A 20,302-nucleotide genomic window follows, 5' to 3' on the forward strand; every position below is an offset into this window, starting at 1 on the left:
TATATGCAATTGAATAATGTCATAACAATCACAAATTACCCCCAAAAATGTACAATCAGCACACATCTGTTTGATTTTATCATCATACAATTCCCTATAAAACACATCTCTAAATGCCGAAGGACACCCCCTGGTGAAGATGTTAGGCAACGAAACACATTGTGCCAATGAGGAGCAAAGAAACAGGGATTAGGCCTCGTCCCCAGTGTTAGCTGCTGCACGCGCTACGACATGCGGCGGAAACAAGATCCGCCCCTCTATGGTGCCAAGCCCAGTAGCTGCCTGCACGCGCATGGAGAGATCGCGATGCGCGACCAAATGTTGTCTTATCTAGTGGCAACGGAGCGCTGGCCACGTCGAAACGGCGGTTCAGCCGATGAGGGCGAACCAGCCACGTGAAATCATCGCGCGTGCAATAGCTGACACTGGGGCCGTAGCCTTAGGCCTCGCCCAGGGTGGTTTGTGGCCAGCGTGAGTGAGCGCCTCAGCGGCGCTTACAGAGCCAAGCAAATTTGAATTTGTCATCCGCAAGCGCGTCACGTGAGCGGTTCGCCCAATTAGGGCAACCAGCTCTGTGATGTCATGGCCGCGCCCCCGAATGCCCCCCCCGCCCCACCTAGCCAGCCACAAATCTCCCGGCCGAGCGTGACGTTCACCGCGCTCGCTCCCTGCCTGCAGCCTTATAGGGAACCCTGCTAAACCACTTGGCAGTGAATGTGTGAGGATGCTGCCTGGGACGAGTGTATATATATATATATATATATATATATATATATATATATATATATATATATATATATATATATACACACACACACACACTTGGTGACCTGTGCATGCGCAGAGAGAAGAATCCCTACTACAGCGCACAACTCACAAAATGATTTATTATTAGAGTGTAAAAAGTCACTTTTATTGGTATTGTAGTAAATAAAGAGATTCTGGATATACAACTATTATCTCATTGGTCGCTAACAACCAATATATAGCAATCCTGCCGCAGTGACAGATAAAACAGCCTGACACCCAAGTGACCATAGAGGATAACAGCCCAGGTATATCTGCAGGGTACCTTGCAGTTAGGAGGGGGGTCCCCGGCGGTTAGGGGGGCTCTGGTCTCTCCTCTGCTGCAGTCACAGATCCGGGTCACTGCTATTTTTCTAATGTTCTGATTTCCCAGGAAGTGGAAACACTGACTACATCCGGGTCACAGCTCTGTGTCCTACTGCGCATGCTCACACGCAGGGGATCATGGTAGTTGTAGTTTTTATAGTTCAGTACAGATTAAGTGTCACATACAGTGTAGATTAGAAACATTTCCCAGAGACTGTACTAGGGAAGTCTCTCACAGACAGGGCTGGGGCAGCACAGGCAGGGCTGGGGCAGCACAGACAGGGCTGCTGGTTTTGTCTGTGAAGTGCAGTTTGCGCTGATTTTATCATTTCAGTTATTTTCTAAGTTCCAGCTGAGACAATAACAAGCCCCCCTGTGCTCCACACAAGGTCCCCTGTTCCCCCACACAGAACCCCCCCACCCCCGCTCCCCACAGAGTCCCCCCCCTGCCCTCCACACAGAGCCACCTTGCCCCCCACACAGAGCCCCCCTGCTCCCCACACAGACCCCCACCCCCTGCCCCCACACAGAGCCCCAGTTGGTATATGGGGACGGATTTCGTTGAGATATTGTTAATTTGAGGGACCTTTGCGAGGGTGAAAGTGGGACAGCTTTTGAACTTTGTATTAACCCTTGTCCCATAGGCAGAACCTGTGCTCACAGGTGTGCCGTACGTGACAAATGGTTTAGAACAGGGCTGCGCAAACTGGGGGGCACAAGATTTTTTCGGGTGGCGCAGCATGTGCCCCATGTGTGTGCCCTTCTGCTCACCCCCCCATGTGTGTGCCCTTCTGCTCCCCCCCCCATGTGTGTGCCCTTCTGCCCCCATCCATGTGTGGTAAAAGAATAGACCAGTGCAAACTTCAAAAAAAGATTCGTTGGTAAGATATAAAATAAATATAATAAAACAGCACATATGCAAGTGCTAGAAAGGGAATTGGTAGTGATACATTATTACGAGACTCCCATAGACATCACGAGATGGATTGAAGTTTCTGTTGAATAACGCCAAGCTTTAGCAGAAGGTTGTAAGTCCACACATATATATATATATATATATATATGTAGCCAGGTCACCTGATGGTTACTATTCTGCCTTTGGGCAGGCAGTAAACCCTGGTACAATAAGGTTTCCAGTAGTTGGTATGGGGTATTCTCCCTCACAATTGGTACTGCACTTGAGCGACAGCGGGGGGTGGTACATCGTGTTGTAGCTGGGACAACGGGGTGCCCGCCTCCTGGCTGTACTTAAGGGCTGGACCGCCCTAAAGTTAGTAGCATGTCCTTCCCCTCTGAGGAAGGCAGGTCACACAACTGGGAGCCTGAGATTGGGGCCTTCCCATGTGCTCTTCCCTCCGGGGGAGAGTGAGTGTGGACCATACCTCTACCTCTGCTAGGGAGGTGGGGAAGAGCTAGGACAGCTGAAGGTGCCCTTGGCCTGTAGTGACAGTCCAGGGACCATCCTTCAGTGAGAGCACTGCATCGGGCAGAAGCCTGCTGTGTAACTGTGCTGTATAGAGTGAATAAACCGTTCCTTTTGTTATATACCTCCTGTCTGGTGTGTGACCTTACTGGGGGGAGAGGTAATACGTTCTACCGTGGGATATCACCTTAAGTTCCTGGAGCCTACGGCAGATGGTGCTAAAGAGATATGTGGGGTATGAACACTAGAAGCCTGGTCCTGTGTCCCCACTACCATCGGCGGACAACTCAGCCCTCCTGTTGCCAGCAGGTACAGTATATGCACCACAGACCCTGTAATGGCCCCTATCTGCGATCGGGTGGGGGAAACACTGTTACATCTAGATGGTATAGCTGGTAGGAAAAGCACCCGCTTCCGGTTGGGTATTATGATTATTAGCTGTCGGACAGATGGCCTCACATTTGACTCTAGAATACTTTGGTATACATCGGGTTTTTGTGGTGATTTAAACCCCCCCTGCCGCGCCCCGTGAGTTTCAGTACCACCTTAGATCTACTATATATTTGTGAAAGCACTGTATGTCTGTGTCCCTAGCGGCAATCTCATTGGTCCCTTGGCCCGCCCGCCCCCGCACCTCTCATTGGCCTGAGGCAGAGTGACGGGCCAAAGGGGACACACACACACACACACACACACACGTTACAGCAGCACCCGCGCGCACCTCCTCCTCTCCCCGTCTCTCCCGCGCTTTCACCCCGCCCCCCCCCTCCCCCGGCGCCGCTACAGTCAGCGGGACAAACACACTATTATTACCCCTTCAGCGCCCCCCCCCCCACCCAGTGTCAGCGGCCGTGCGAGACACCCCCTTCTATATCTCCCACCTCTCCCCCCACACACATATACATGCCCCCCCCCTCCCCAGCGCTACAACTCACCCCCTCCCCGGCGGGGGAACAGCCAGTGGCCAGCCAGGCTGCCTTGCGGCGCCGAGTACCCAAGATGGCGGCGCCCGGGACACAGCGGGGGAGCGGCCGCCTCAGATCCACGTGGGACCTGCCGGATGGGTGAGTGAGCGGCCTTCACCTCCCCTCCACCCCCCCTTCACCTCCCCTCCAGTGTCTCCCCGATACCCCCCCCCCCGGCGCCCCTACAATCAGCGGGGGAGCGAGCGAGCGCCCGGGACACAGCGGGGGAGCGGCCACAACACGCTGCCTCCCGCCTCAGATCCACGTGGGACCTGCCGGACGGGTGAGTGAGCGGCCTTCACCTCCCCTCACCCCCCTTCACCTCCCCTCCACCCCCTTTCACCTCCCCTCACTCCACTTCTCCTCCCCATTTACCTCCCCCCCTTCACCTCCCTTCCACCCCCCCTTCACCTCCCTTCCACCCCCCCCCCCTTCACCTCCCTTCCACCCCCCCCTTCACCTCCCTTCCACCCCCCCCTTCACCTCCCTTCCACCCCCCCCTTCACCTCCCTTCCACCCCCCCCTTCACCTCCCTTCCACCCCCTCCCTTCCACCCCCCCCCCTTCACCTCCCTTCCACCCCCCCCCTTCACCTCCCTTCCACCCCCCCCCTTCACCTCCCTTCCACCCCCCCTTCACCTCCCTTCCACCCACCTCACCTCCCCTCACCCACCCCTCGCCCCCTTTCACCTCCCCTCACCCCCTTTCACCTCCCCTCCACCCCCCCCCTTCACCTCCCTTCCACCCCCCCTTCACCTCCCTTCCACCCCCCCCTTCACCTCCCTTCCACCCCCCCTTCACCTCCCTTCCACCCCCCCCTTCACCTCCCTTCCACCCCCCCCTTCACCTCCCTTCCACCCCCCCCTTCACCTCCCTTCCACCCCCCCCCCCTTCACCTCCCTTCCACCCCCCCCCTTCACCTCCCTTCCACCCCCCCCACCCACCCCTCGCCCCCTTTCACCTCCCCTCACCCCCTTTCACCTCCCCTCACTCCACTTCTCCTCCCTTCACCTCACCATTTACCTCCCCTCCACCCCCCCCCTTCACCTCCCCTCCACCCCCCCCCCTTCACCTCCCTTCCACCCCCCCCCTTCACCTCCCCTCCACCCCCCCCCTTCACCTCCCTTCCACCCCCCCCCTTCACCTCCCTTCCACCCCCCCCTTCACCTCACTTCCACCCCCCCCTTTCACCTCCCTTCCACCCCCCCCTTCACCTCCCTTCCACCCCCCCCTTCACCTCCCTTCCACCCCCCCCTTCACCTCCCTTCCACCCCCCCCTTCACCTCCCTTCCACCCCCCCCTTCACCTCCCTTCCACCCCCCCTTCACCTCCCCTCCACCCCCCCTTCACCTCCCTTCCACCCCCTCCCTTCCACCCCCCCTTCACCTCCCTTCCACCCCCCCCTTCACCTCCCTTCCACCCCCCCCTTCACCTCCCTTCCACCCCCCCCCCCTTCACCTCCCTTCCACCCCCCCCACCTCACCTCCCCTCACCCACCCCTCGCCCCCTTTCACCTCCCCTCACCCCCTTTCACCTCCCCTCCACCCCCCCCCCTTCACCTCCCTTCCACCCCCCCTTCACCTCCCTTCCACCCCCCCCTTCACCTCCCTTCCACCACCCCCCCCCCTCGCCCCCTTTCACCTCCCCTCACCCCCTTTCACCTCCCCTCACTCCACTTCTCCTCCCTTCACCTCACCATTTACCTCCCCTCCACCCCCCCCTTCACCTCCCCTCCACCCCCCCCCCCTTCACCTCCCCTCCACCCCCCCCCCCCTTCACCTCCCTTCCACCCCCCTTCACCTCCCTTCCACCCCCCCCTTCACCTCCCTTCCACCCCCCCCCTTCACCTCCCTTCCACCCCCCCCTTCACCTCCCTTCCACCCCCCCCTTCACCTCCCTTCCACCCCCCCCTTCACCTCCCTTCCACCCCCCCTTCACCTCCCTTCCACCCCCCCCTTCACCTCCCTTCCACCCCCCCTTCACCTCCCCTCCACCTCCCTTCCACCCCCTCCCTTCCACCCCCCCCTTCCACCCCCTCCCTTCCACCCCCCCCTTCACCTCCCTTCCACCCCCCCCCTTCACCTCCCTTCCACCCCCCCCTTCACCTCCCTTCCACCCCCCCCCCTTCACCTCCCTTCCACCCGCCCCCACCTCACCTCCCTTCCACCCGCCCCCACCTCACCTCCCCTCACCCACCCCGCGCCCCCTTTCACCTCCCCTCACCCCCTTTCACCTCCCCTCACCCCCTTTCACCTCCCCTCCACCCCCCCCTTCACCTCCCTTCCACCCCCCCTTCACCTCCCTTCCACCCCCCCTTCACCTCCCTTCCACCCCCCCTTCACCTCCCTTCCACCCCCCCTTCACCTCCCTTCCACCCCCCCTTCACCTCCCTTCCACCCCCCCCTTCACCTCCCTTCCACCCCCCCCTTCACCTCCCTTCCACCCCCCCCTTCACCTCCCTTCCACCCCCCCTTCACCTCCCTTCCACCCCCCCTTCACCTCCCTTCCACCCCCCCTTCACCTCCCTTCCACCACCCCCCTTCACCTCCCTTCCACCACCCCCCACCTCACCTCCCCTCACCCACCCCTCGCCCCCTTTCACCTCCCCTCACCCCCTTTCACCTCCCCTCACTCCACTTCTCCTCCCTTCACCTCACCATTTACCTCCCCTCCACCCCCCCGCTTCACCTCCCCTCCACCCCCCCCCCTTCACCTCCCTTCCACCCCCCCCTTCCCCTCCCTTCCACCCCCCCCTTCCCCTCCCTTCCACCCCCCCCTTCCCCTCCCTTCCACCCCCCCCTCCCCTCCCTTCCACCCCCCCCCCTTCACCTCCCTTCCACCCCCCCCCCTTCACCTCCCTTCCACCCCCCCCTTCACCTCCCTTCCACCCCCCCCTTCACCTCCCTTCCACCCCCCCCCCTTCACCTCCCTTCCACCCCCCCCTTCACCTCCCTTCCACCCCCCCCTTCACCTCCCTTCCACCCCCCCCCCTTCACCTCCCTTCCACCCCCCCTTCACCTCCCCCCCTTCACCTCCCCCCCCTTCCCACCGCCTCCCCCCCCTTCCCACCGCCTCCCCCCCCCTTCCCACCGCCTCTCCCCCCCTTCCCACCGCCTCCCCCCCCCTTCCCACCGCCTCCCCCCCCCCCTTCCCACCGCCTCCCCCCCCCCTTCCCACCGCCTCCCCCCCCCTTCCCACCGCCTCCCCCCCCCCCTTCCCACCGCCTCCCCCCCCCCCTTCCCACCGCCTCCTCCCCCTTCCCACCACCTCCCCCCTCCTCCCCCTTCCCACCACCTCCCCCTTCCCACCACCTTACCCCTCCTCCTCACCACCTTCCCCCTCCTTCCCACCACCTTCCCCCTCCTTCTCACCACCTCCCCCCTCCCCCCCCTTCCCACCACCTCCCCCCTCCCCACCACCTCCCCCCTCCTCCCCCCTTCCCACCACCACCCCCCTCCCCACCACATCCCCCCTTCTCCCCCTTCCCACCACCTTCCCTCCCCTTCTCCCCCTTCCCTCCCCTTCTCCCCCTTCCCACCACCTCCCCCTTCCCACCACCTCCCCCCTTCTCCCCCTTCCCACCACCTCCCCCTTCCCCCCACCTCCCCCCCCCGCTCCCCTTCCCCCCCCCTCCCCTCCACCCCTTTTTCCCCTCCACCCCTTTCCCCTCCCACCCCCTCCCACACTTCCACCCCTCCCCCCCTCCTCTAACCCTTCCCCCCCTCCGCTCCCCTTTCCACCCCCCCTCCGCTCCCCTTCCCCCCCCCCTCCCCTCCTTTCCCCTCCCCTCCTTTCCCCTCCCACCCCCTCCCACACTTCCACCCCTCCTCTAACCCTTCCCCCCCTCCTGTAACCCTTCCCCCCCTCCTCTAACCCTTCCCCCCCCTCCTCTAACCCTTCCCCCCCTCCTCTAACCCTTCCCCCCCCCTCCTCTAACCCTTCCCCCCTCTCCTCTAACCCTTCCCCCCTCTCCTCTAACCCTTCTCCCCTCCTCCACCCCTTGCCCCCCACCTCCACCCCTTGCGCCACCCGCCGCCTCACACCCTAGCAGGACACACGCCTCACATTTTTACATCACTTATAGCACCAAAATATACATTGTACTGTGGTGTGGTTACAATAAACCATTTTTATACAACTTGGTATTACATTTTCTTCCATCTTTCTTTTCAACATTATTATCCATACTTTACAACAAATAGTCACCTATTGTTCCACGATTTATAAATAATACTACCTATTACGCATTTACATCCCGGGCAACGCCGGGTCTCTCAGCTAGTATGTTATAACAATAGTTACATATCATATTCCTTATTGCCTCATAGGGTTTGTTTACCTTCTATGTGTGGGCATACATTTAACCCACTCTAGAGCTTGCCTACCTTTGGCTCCCCTGTGTATGTTGTGGATCACTGCACCCACAACACCATATTGTATATATGGTGCGTACATACATACCCATTTACCTCCGTCCCGTCGCTGGGGATTTTAACCTACATTGTGTATGTATTTTATCGTGTTTATCGTTGCATTTTATAGCTAATAAAGGTTTATTATTTTTCGTTTTGAGTATAGTGGTCTTGAGGGGACCTGAGGGTGGTCTATCCTCATTAGAGGGTTTTGGCATCAGTCACTGTACTCCTGATCTACCGTGAGTGCAGCTTTTAGGGGCTTTTGGTGACCCCTTGTGGTCACTAACTCTAGTGTTTCTTATGACCGTCCCTCCCCTTTTTGCACCAGGTATTTTATGGCTATTGTTGGAGAGCGTTGTGTTAACTTGTGTATTTTGGTATTGCTATGCTACCAGTATATTGACCAACCCTACTCTAAAAAAGCGAATGGTTTCTCCCTTGTGCAAATGTTCTGGTGTGTGAGGAGACTGACCTTCCGTGAAAAGCTTTTCCTACACTCAGTACATCTGAAAGGTTTCACACTTGAGTGAATCCTCTGGTGTCTGACAAGGCTTTGCTTGTCAATGAATCGTTTCTCACACACTGTACATGTGAAAGATTTCTCTCCTGTATGAATTTTCTGGTGTGTGAGGAGATAGTCCTTCCGTGAAAAGCTTGTCCCACACTCAGTACATCTGAAAGGTTTCACCTTTGTGTGAATCCTCTGGTGCCTGGAGAGGTTGGCCTTATCACTGAATGGTTTCTCACACACTGTACATGTGTAAGGTTTCTCGCCTGTATGAATCATCTGGTGTTTTACAAGGCTTTTGTTTTCACTGAATGGTTTCTCACATACTGTACATGTGTAAGGTTTCTCCCCTGTATGAATCATCTGGTGTGTGAGGAGGCTTCCCTTATTACTGAATAGTTTCCCACACTCTGTACATGTGTGAGGTTTCTCCCCTGTATGAATCATCTGGTGTCTGAGGAGGCTTCTCTTATTACTGAATAGTTTCCCACACTCTGTACATGTGTGAGGTTTCTCCCCTGTATGAATCCTCTGGTGCATGAGGAGATCGTACTTCTGTGAAAAGCTTTTCCCACACTCGGTACAGGTGTAAGGTTTCTCACCTGTATGAATCCTCTGGTGTTTGAGGAGGCTTCTCTTATCACTGAATTGTTTCTCACACTCAGTGCATCTGAAAGGTTTAACCCCTGTGTGAATCGACTGGTGACTGGAGAGCGTGCTCGAATAAATGAATTGTTTTCCACACACCGCACATGTGTAAGGTTTCTCCCCTGAATGAATCTTCAGGTGTCTGACAAGGCCTTTCTTTTCACTGAATTGTTTCTCACACTCTGTACAGGTGTAAGGTTTCTCCCCTGTGTGAATCCTCTGGTGTCTGACAAGGCCTTTCTTTTCACGGAATTGTTTCTCACACTCTGTACATGTGTAAGTTTTCTCCCCTGTGTGAATCCTCTGGTGTGATAGGAGTTTCCCCTTCAGTGAAAAATGTTTTCCACAGTCTATACAGGTAAAGGGTTGCTTGCTAGTGTGGACACACAAGTGTGTGATCAAGTCCCTATTCAATGAGAAGCTTTTCCCACACTTACAACAAATGAAAAGTGAAGCACTGCGGCTCCTTCTTGAATCGCTCTCGTATCTTTTGCTTGACCCATTCTTGGAGTCAGTCTGTGCTGTGAGCTGTACAAGGCCTGTAAATTCACCATCATGTGGCACTGGTTCCTTGCACATATCCAACATCTGGTAGGAATCATTGGTTTTTAGCACTTCAGGGCTGCAGGAAGTGAAGCAGCTTCTGGACATGTAAGAGTTCCAGTTCTGCTCCTCGTTCAGGCAGTTCTCTAACAAAAGTAAACAAAAAAGACAAAACATTTGAGCTCTCAATCTGTAAAGCAAATGAATAAAAAATACTTTGCAGAATTTACTTCATCACTACTTAATTAACAAAATGTTCTGTTTACTCTATACCCATAGCTCTAAAACAGTGGCCCTGGATATCCAAACCCCCCAATGACATTGGTGGTGTTCCCCAAAGACCTGCAATATATTTGTGGCAGTTCACACAGTGAATTAATTTTGATAGACATATATGTATTCATTCCTGTATTGATTATATACGTGTACATTTACATCCTCCAAATCATAATTAACATTGAACTTGTCCATGAGAAGTAAAGTTAAGGAAATCATGGTCTATCATACTAGTTAGTTAATGGTATCAACCAAACTAGACAGAAATATATAGTGTAAAAAAATATATCAATACATTCCTTCCTGATGCCAAAAAATGGCAATCAGATTTCTCCTGGAATCAACATTCTTTCCCTATTTACTTATTTGGTATATCCCTGTATACCTTTCCTTTCTTTTTATTACATTTTACAGTCATTCAGTCTCCACTGTCCATTCCTCAGGTAATTGATGGAGGGGGGGGGGGGCGGGGGAGAATGAGAGGTGAGACGGAGGGGAGAGAAATACATGGGAAGGAGGAAAATAGAGGGGGCACGTTGGGTGAAGAAAAGGGGGGGGGCTTGCAATTCCACCTATGGGAGGGGAGGGCCACGCCGGTCATAACTCTAGTCCTGGGCCCTGGAAAATCTATCTGCGGCCCTGAGTGGAGGATGTCAGAGAGTGTATGAGATATCCTACAGGGGAACTCAGAGGAGCAAGTGCAGGAGCAAAGAATGCATGTACGGCAGTTTTGCCAAGGTCTGGGGATAAAAGGGTGAGAATGGCAGAGAAGTGGGGCATGTAGCGCATGAGAGGAAGATTGGGCAAAATTCTAGTTCATGACAAGGGTGTCGGGGTCAGTAGAGTAGCAGAGAGGAGAGGGAGGACAGCAAAGTGGAGTTGAGACGTTAGCTTAATGAAACGCTGGTCTCTGCAGAACTGAGGGGTAAATGGAGGCGAAGAAAAGGAGAATTGAGAGTAAATGGGATGAAGTGATGGTCAGAGAGAGGAAACGGGAGGAGAGAAATTAAGAGAGCAGCATCTGCATTATCTTCACATTTAGCGTATGAGAGCACAGGCAGAATACACTGGTCAAACAGTGGAAGGAGCCCTTGAAAAAATGTTCTGTTTTTCCAAATGCATTTCCAACCTTTATACTCGTGTGAGACATATTGCTCCTGTAACTCTGCTGCATGGGGTTTGTTCCAGAATAATCAGCAGGCCTAGGGGCTTCATACGAGAGGCAATTAACCCTGAATATTCCCTAAAAAGGTGCCCATACTACTTGTAACAAGATAACCTTTGATTACCCCAAAGTATGTTCTGGTACTCACCATCGACAGTAAATGAAACTATTTCACTCTTTATTGTGGTTAGATGAGCCTCAGTGTTTGGTTCTTCTTTCTCAGACTTAATCTCTAACGTCTCTGGTACAATCACTGGGAAACCTGCCAACAAGAAAAGGAAAATCCATCATGTAAAGCTGGGAGTGGGAACTCTTCTTGTGATATCACTATACAGAAATACTGTATACTGATTCCTAAGGGGAGGGGGTAGGTAACTGATTGTACTTGATTATTAACCCTGGATGGATTTACCCGATTGCTGAAAACATGGAGTTTATGGTGCTACCAATGTTCAAACCTCAATAATAATATTAACAATATTCTCAATATAACCTTAGACAAATCATGTGTGTTTGTTTATTAGTAGAACATGTAGCTTATAATTGTATGCATGCTTTAATGTTATTTTCATCAAAATTGTAGACATTTCAGTCCATTTTTAAAACAAATTGAATAGAAGACAAGTGAGGATATAAGGTTACTTACTACCAACAGGAAATGAATCTATTTCACTCTTTATTGAGGTCACATGATCCTCAGCGTTTGGTTCTTCTTTCTCCAACTTAATCTCTAACCTCTCCGGTACAACCATTGGAAAACCTGGCAATAAGAAAAGGAAAACCCATCATGTAAAGCTGGGATTTGGGGCTCTTCTTGTGATTTCACCTTCTCTGATATTGGTATAATGTAATACCCGTCGTAAAGAAATGTTTTACTAGCCCTTCTGACAGAAAGTTGACAAATATAGTTGAAGAGATATTACATTTTACCTGCTGGTAGATCTATATAAAAAAAAAAAGATTAATTTGGGTGTTTGACTCATGTTACCTATGGCACACCTCTGAGCATGTGACCTGTATATGGGACAATGGTTAATACACACAGCTATCTAGCCAATTCACTTTTCTCCATGCATGGTCCCTCAAACAAACAAATATCCCCCTCAATCCGTCCCAATATACGATCTGACATGAAGGGCACACTTGTGAGCACGTGACATATGTAACCGGGGTTAACACACACCGCTAACTAGCTGCCTCACCTTTCTCCTTCGCAAGGTACTTCAAATCAGTTAATATTTACTGTGACTCCGTTACAATATATATTTAACCTGCTACCACCACCAGAGGAATGATTAAATGTACGTACAGAGTCTCGTTTCATTTTCCTTAATAAACAATACACTTAACCATTCGCAGTAACGGAGTGGGAAGGAACACGTACGAGGTGGAATGTCCAAATAATTGACATGGCATTCTAAAAACAGTGGCTTCGGGATCTAGCCACCTAGAGGCTAATTCAGTCATTTCTTTGTTTGTTATGGAAGCCATCGACTATCGATGGGTCACCACATCGTTGTAGTATGTCCATGAATATTTGTTAACACAACTCCCATTTTTCTGCTGCTGCTGCTGCAGAAATCTGGCTTTATATTTTGGTCTCCTGAAATTAAGGTGCTGACAGATGGGTAGGACAGGCAGTTCCCCATCGGAGGATCTTTGAGACCTCAATGAGGGCTTGTACATGTCGTCAGTCCCCTTGTCGGTTGATATAAGCCACTACTTCTCCGACAAATGAAAGGTCCCTTAGGTGTGAATGCATTTTTTGAATTGTGCAGAATACTGGACATATTTCCAGGATGTTGATCGGTCACTTGGTCTCCCTTAATGACCATCACCCTTGGACCGATCTGTTTCCGCAGAAGCCCCCCCACCCCATTATACTGGCATCTATAGCAAGTATATTCCATGAATGTGGAATCATAGACCTTCCTTTGTAAAGGTTTTTTGGTTTGAGCCACCAATGAAGACTTTGTCTTGTAGATGCAAGCAGTGCAATTCTAGCTTGCAGTGTTGGAAACCTGGTCTTTCCACATTAAATAAAGTTGACCTGCAGCCATCTGAGATGCAATCTGGTCCATGGAACTGTGTCTATGAGCCAGTTTAGAAGGCATATAGGTGCACAAACTGTAGCCGAGAAGGATGTTTCCTCTTTGGGAAAGAAGACACCTTTCCAATAATATTGATCACTTTTACTAGGAGTAAGGAAACGATTCCCCGTGGAGTATCAAACAGGACCCCAAGAAACTCAATCTGAGCACGAACTATCTTGCGCTTTTCCATATTTATGATCCATCCGTGGTCTTCTAGGTGTCTACGGACTCTGTGGACATGCAATTGTGTCAGGTGTTCTGAATGAGCTTTGATCAGCCACTCGTCTAGATACAGCATGACGAATATTCCATTTTGCCGAAGCTTTGCTCTGATTACCACCATTACCATGGTAAATGTTTGTGGTGCTGTCACCAGCTCAAATGGCAAGACTTTGAACTGGAAGCGCTTGTCTCCTACGCAAAAACTAAAAAACTAATGATGTGTGGCATATATGTAAATATGCATCTCTTAGATCGATTGAAGCCAAGTAAATCGCCTTTCGGCAGCACTGCCATGACCGCCTTCAAGGATTCCATCTTGAACTGATGGATCTTTAAGTAGTAATTGACCTTTTGAGGTCTAACACTGCTCCGTGTCCTCCTGATGGCTTGGGGACCAGAAAGAGTATTGAGTAAAACCCTTGACCGTGCTGCTCGAGTGGTACCTTTAATGGATCTTTTGGTAGGTGGAATTTCCAAAAGAAGTTGCCTGGGTTTGAGAATAGTCCTCAAAACTGGAGTTCTGCTGCTTTGGCCTCCACCAATTGAAGTTGACTTCGGGTCTTCCCCCAGGAGGATGCGGAGACTGTTGAGGTCGCCTGTTCTCATTTGAATTGAAAGGCCCAACTGCTCTGTAGACTCTGGCCTCCTGATAATTGCATCTTGGGGTTTTTTTGGGACGCGAGGACTGAAATTCTCTGCTGTGGCTGGAACGGTTACTTGAAGGCAGAAATCCTGGTCAGGTTGTCAGCTAAAGCTTCTCCAAAAAGGTAGGAACCAGTATACGGCAGAGATACTAATCCTGACTTTGAAGTATTTGCCACCCATGGTTTTAAGCATAGTGCCCTTTTGGCGACTATAAGAAAGTGCTGAGGACCTTGCTGTGAATCGCATGACGTCAATGGATGTGTCGCACAGGAAATCCATGGCGTCTTTTAGACTTAAAGTCCCGTAATAGCATCTGTCTGGAAGTGGCTGATTCAATTCCCCTAAGAAGATCTTCCAGGGTAAATTTAAAAGCGTTACGTTTATTAGTGTCAGGACAGCCATATCTCAAATCCCCCCACTTACAAAACCAGTTGTCCTTATCTCTAGAAACTATCAGTCCTATAAACCCAAGGACTGGTCAGGGGTTCAACAGGCAAAAACAATTCTTGTATTTTTAAGACAATTTGTAACCAAAATACTTGATAATTTCTGCCATATTTATTATAACTCCCATAACTGCAAAATAACCAGACATCCCCTCCTTGCAAATTTCAGAGTCCTCAAAATATATACAATACTCACTTAACAAGTGTGGATCCATGCTGGCAGTGGGCAGTGCTCCTCTGTCCATGCTGGTAGTGGGCAGTGCTCCTCGGTCCATGCTGGTAGTGGGCAGTGCTCCTCGGTCCATGCTGGTAGTGGGCAGTGCTCCTCTGTCCATGCTGGTAGTGGGCAGTGCTGCTCTGTCCATGCTGGTAGTGGGCAGTGCTCCTCGGTCCATGCTGGTAGTGGGCAGTGCTCCTCGGTCCATGCTGGTAATGGGCAGTGCTCCTCTGTCCATGCTGGTAGTGGGCAGTGCTCCTCTGTCCATGCTGGTAGTGGTCAGTGCTCCTCTGTCCATGCTAGTAGTGGGCAGTGCTCCTCTGTCCATGCTGGTAGTGGGCAGTGCTACTCTGAAGGTGCTGAGATAGGATGGTCCTTGATTTAGATTTGGTGGATGCCAGCTGTACCTGTATAAAAGAGAAGAAATGAAATTAGTACGATCGGTTTTCTTGGACAAATATAACAGCATTTAGTATGAGCTTTCAAACCTACAATTATTAGCACAAAACAACCCCAAAGGAGTTAGAGAGACAGGGACACCAAAACACACATCTGGTCCATCCTCAAACAGGAACCTAATTTCAAACACTATAAAATACATTAATGGCTCAGGATTGCTATAACATAACCATCTAGTACAAAGAGTCAGGGATCAACAGCTATAAGAATAGCAATTCCTTCCCAGTGCAACATAGTAATAAACTGTAGTGCTATAGTATAAAGAAATAAAAAGCAGATCAATCTGGTGCTCCCCTTTGGCATCCGAGAGACTTATATATGAAGGGTCTAACAGCAGCAGAGGGTCCGTCTGCAGCCAAACACCGGCAAGGACTTGGTCGCAGCGACCACATGTCCCATGGGCGAGCGTATGTATGTATGTGTGTATGTATGTGTGTATATATATATATATATATATATATATATATATGTGCAGTGTTCGACAAACCTATACATTTGCTCGCCCCGGGCGAGTGGATTTAACCCCCGGGCGAGTAAATATTGGCCCAAGCAGCACACGTTTGGTACTAGGTGGCGAGTAGATTTTTTTGTGTGGCGAGTAGATTTTTTGGTGATTTGTCAACCACTGTATATGTGTGTTTATAAGATACAGACACGTATGCGTGTGTGTATATGTATGTGTAAGAACACGAAACAAACAGTAGCCTAAAATAAGCACTCAAGCGTATCCAAAAAATAGCACATTTATTGAACAAACAGGGAAAATATTAAAAACAGCTGAGAAAAGCCCCTAGTACCAAAAACGAACTTCCTAAGCAATATGTAGTTAGTATGCAAAAGGAAAGGATGTACCTATAATATGACCACGGCACATGGAATAAATGAATCACTAAACTGATGCAAAATGTGGTAACACTACTAACTGAGCGGTATCAGCGGAAAATATAATTCACCCAACACCCTATACACACCGGCCGGTGTAGAAAACTCTGAGCTAAAAAAGACATCCCATGATAGTACACATCACAAGAATACAAAATAGTGTGTGTGTGTGTGTGTGTGTGTGTGTGTGTGTGTGTGTGTGTGTGTGTGTTTTTTAAAACAAACATTCTTGAGCTTTCTCTAGTGAATATCTTTTTTTTTTTAATTATTATTATTATTTTTGATCAATCTCTTTGCCGTGTGTGAACGGAATATTTTATTTGGGGTTTCCGGTATATGTATTTCTGGAAGTCGGCCAAACTTGCTCCTTCAAGAAAACACTGTGATCTTTATTTGGACAATAAGTGAGAGAGATTACTGATAATGCGCCTGGGGAGCTGGAGATGAATATGCTTTGTAGAAGACAGCCCCTCGTGTAGTGAGGAAAAATAAATAAATCTATCTATATATAGGTAGTGTGTGCGTCTGTGTATTTGGGGGAGGGTAGGGTATGTATTCTGAATTTATAAATGATAAACTGTTTTGCACAGAAAAACAATGGGAAAAAAAACAAAATAAAAAGGGACTTATTATAGCGAGATGCACTTTACTCTGATTAAAGTTTGACATATGCTAATGCTTATACAGTATATACCTATGAGCAGGGCTCGACACATTGGGGGGAAAAAGCCACTCACCTGAAAAAAAAAAAAAGGCACTTGCCCCCCTCCCCCACCAAAATTGTGTCTAATTGTAACCCCCTTCCCTCTCTCACCCCCCTCTGTTTACCAGCTGTCAAGTGCGGGTTGCTGGATTTTTCCTGCATCTCTATGTCCAACTTCAATGTCTCCCCCTGCATCCCCCTTAAAAATGGCTGCCATGGTAACGGGAGCAGCAGCAGCAGCCCTTCCCCTCTAGTTGCACTGGGTCCCCCGTGAGAACCTGTTGCTAAAATTTTGGAATCCCACCACTGAACATGGGGGATGCAGTGCACTATGTGGTCTCTCAGCAGGGTTTACACGGTGGGTGGGGGAGAACCACAGCGGTTAGGGGGGCTCTGGTCTCTCCTCTGCTGCAGTCACAGATCCGGGTCACTGCTATTTCTCTGATTTCTCAGGAAGTGGAAACACTGACTACATCCAGGTCACAGCTCCGTGTCCTACTGCGCATGCTCACACTAAGGGATCATGGGAGTTATAGTTTGTATAGCCTTCAGTACAGATTAAGTGTCACATACAGTGTAAATCAGAAACAACACAGTAACATTTCCCTTCCTCCCCACACAGAGCCCCCTCCCCACACAGAGCCTCCCCCCCCCTCCCCACCCAGAGCCTCCCCCCCTCCCCACAGAGAGCCCCCTCCCCCCTCTTCCCACACAGAGCCCCGTGTGGTATATGGGGACAGATTTAGGAGAGATATTTGAGGGACCTTTGCGAAGGTGAAAAGTGGGACAGCCTGTCCCGTATGCAGGTCACATGCTCACATATACTCTGTACTGGTATATACCAGTTTTTAATTGCACTGGGTTATATAAGCATATGCTTTGATATTTTAACCCCTTCTGGGCTTATTTCACATAACACTAGTATGAATTTAGCGTAGGGACCTGTCAAAGGCGCGGGGATTCACTTTTTGTTTTGCACATTTGTATGGCCAATTTCTTCACTAGCTGCATGCTCCTCATAGGGAGAAGCGCAGTGATTATATATTTGTTATATATATATATATATATATATATATATATATATATATATATATATATATATATATATATATATATATATATATGCGCAAATATAACTGTATGCTCATCTGCATGTCTTAGGCAGGTCTGCAACCCCGCCTTTCCCCATTATCACCCAGCATACAGCACTTCCACTGCAGCAAGGGATTCTGGGAAATGACATGCAAATGAGCACACAGTGTCACTTTTTGCCTCAATAACCATTTTTAACATGGTTCCCTATAGGCTTAAGCTTGCTGCATGGTCACAGCTTTGAGCACAGCCAGGGTTAAGGTGCATACCCAGAAAACCACCCACAGACAGCTGTTTCGACCTTGATGGGTCTCATCAGTGTGGGGTTGATTTTACTGGGAATGCAAGAGAGGCTATGGGATAGGCTAAACCATAATACTGAGTTAAGTTATGGTGAGTAAAAAAAGTGACAAAAACCCTCCACAGGAAAGCAAATATGCAAATATAGCTGTATGCTCATCTGCATGTCTTAGGCAGGTCTGCAACCCCGCCTTTCCCCATTATCACCCAGCATACAGCACTTCCACTGCAGCAAAGGATTCTGGGAAATGACATGCAAATGAGCACAGTGTCACTTTTTGCCTCAATAACCATTTTTAACATGGTTCCCTATATATATATATATATATATATATATATCAGAAGAAAAAGAAGAGCCAGTACCTTATGGTTGAAAAATAAATATGTGTAAATTTTATTAGATGACCAGAGTAGTCAAAAGGACTAGTAGTAAACTGGTGTGATTAAAACGCAAAAATATGTCTAGTACAAGCAGATAGCAGCAATTGGCAAGTAACATATGGAAGGGGATGTGGAACAAGCAAGCAAGCAAGATATCATAGGGAAAAAGGCCAAACTGAGGTCTGACACGTGGGAAGTGAATTTGTGCCACAGGAAGGAATTGATCTTTTCAGCATCAGAACAACGCCAGGTTAAGCGGATCGCACGCTGAGGAGGTCTATTCCGTGCTTCAACAGATGTAACAGGTCTGTCACCAGCACACCCACATCACCATTGAGAAGGGACATTCTCCAGTGGGTTTTACTGTTCCTTACTGGGCTATCATCAGCCATATGGACGGCCATTGACATTCATCACTGTTGGCCTTTTTCCCTATGATATCTTGCTTGCTTGCTCCACATCCCCTTCCATATGTTACTTGCCAATTGCTGCTATCTGCTTGTACTAGACTCTGGTCATCTAATAAAATGTACACATATTTATTTTTCAACCATACGGAACTGGCGCTTCTTTTTCTTCTGTTTTCTGTTTACATTTGGTCAGGCTTGACCACACAGAAGCTTTGCCTATTCCGTACAGACTGACCCTATGCTATAATCTATTGATGCTCACATTATTCACTTGCTACATTTAATCCTTTTTTTTACACTACACATATATAGAATTAATTTGCACATTTTAACACTACCATTCACTCACTAGCGCTACTAATTGTTTCTCTGTGTATATATAATATATATATATATATATATATATTTATTTCCAGAATCCTTCCTTAGCTGCAGTGGAATTGTATGTTTGTTAGGCACTCCTATACTCAAAAGTGTCAAATGTATCCACTTTTTCGTGGGTATAGGAGTGCCTGTCTTGTTTAATCCTCAAGTCACGGTTCTCTGACCGTATCCAGTTTTAGGCTCTGATAGTGTTTGCTGCACTATATAGTTGAGAAAAAAAAGAAGAAGATCGATGTCGCAGCCATCCAGACACAGGGACTCACCAGGGAAAATTAAAACAAGGTTTTATTGTAGTTACATTAAAAAAGGGGAACACTCAGGACGAACAAAAATAGAAGAACCTCCTCCCACGCGTTTCGGGCATGTACTGCCCTTTCTCAAGGAGTATAAGGTAAGCCGTGGGAGGGAGCTATTTAAACCTCTCACCGGCTAATGGAGCAGATGACTCGCACCTGATAAATGGAATCTACATTGAACTTGCATTGGTTAGATAAAGTCTGCATAATCTAATTAAAGTAATTGAAAATAAACATTGTTAAATCATGTCCCTATGGTTGCACAAAGGGAATGTGTACTGTTATGGAAAAATTAATTGTTTATTTATACCAAACTGTTGCCCGTACTAGTATATAACAGATTATAGACAAATATATTATTTACTAGCTGATATACCCGGCGTTGCCCGGGATGTAAATTTGGGGGGGCGGGTGACAGGGTTGGGCTCCCCCCCCCGCCTTGATAGCTAGGTGGGTGACTCAGTTGACTGAGTGTGTGGGTGGATGGGTGACTGAGTGGGTGGGTCGGTACCTGAGTGGGTGGGTGGGTCGGTGACTGAGTGGGTGGGTGGGTCGGTGACTGAGTGGGTGGGTGGGTCAGTGACTGAGTGGGTGGGTGACTTTGGGTCGGTTTGACTTTGGGTCGCTGGGTGGGTGGGTGACTTTGGGTCGCTGGGTGGGTGACTTTGGGTCGCTGGGTGGGTGACTTTGGGTCGGTGGGTGGGTGACTTTGGGTCG

The 20,302-nt window shown here is 49.8% G+C and overlaps 1 protein-coding gene across 1 annotated transcript in view; it reads right to left on the reverse strand.

The window, feature by feature from the left end:
- The window catches only part of LOC142472599 (uncharacterized), a 32,158-nt gene extending 14,998 nt beyond the window's left edge, over window positions 1-17,160 (reverse strand). The window contains exons 1-6 of the mRNA XM_075579674.1: window positions 16,848-17,160; window positions 14,658-15,085; window positions 11,702-11,815; window positions 11,204-11,317; window positions 8,329-9,760; window positions 2,724-2,739 (exon numbers count right to left, since the gene is read on the reverse strand). Coding sequence (XP_075435789.1) covers window positions 2,724-2,739; window positions 8,329-9,760; window positions 11,204-11,317; window positions 11,702-11,815; window positions 14,658-15,085; window positions 16,848-16,939 — 2,196 coding nt within the window. The 5' untranslated portion in view covers window positions 16,940-17,160. The remainder of the gene's footprint in view (window positions 1-2,723; window positions 2,740-8,328; window positions 9,761-11,203; window positions 11,318-11,701; window positions 11,816-14,657; window positions 15,086-16,847) is intronic.
- Between the last annotated feature and the right edge of the window lie 3,142 nt (window positions 17,161-20,302).

This window comes from Ascaphus truei, chromosome 22 (genome assembly GCF_040206685.1).
Source record: "Ascaphus truei isolate aAscTru1 chromosome 22, aAscTru1.hap1, whole genome shotgun sequence".
NCBI classification, from domain to species: domain Eukaryota; kingdom Metazoa; phylum Chordata; class Amphibia; order Anura; family Ascaphidae; genus Ascaphus; species Ascaphus truei.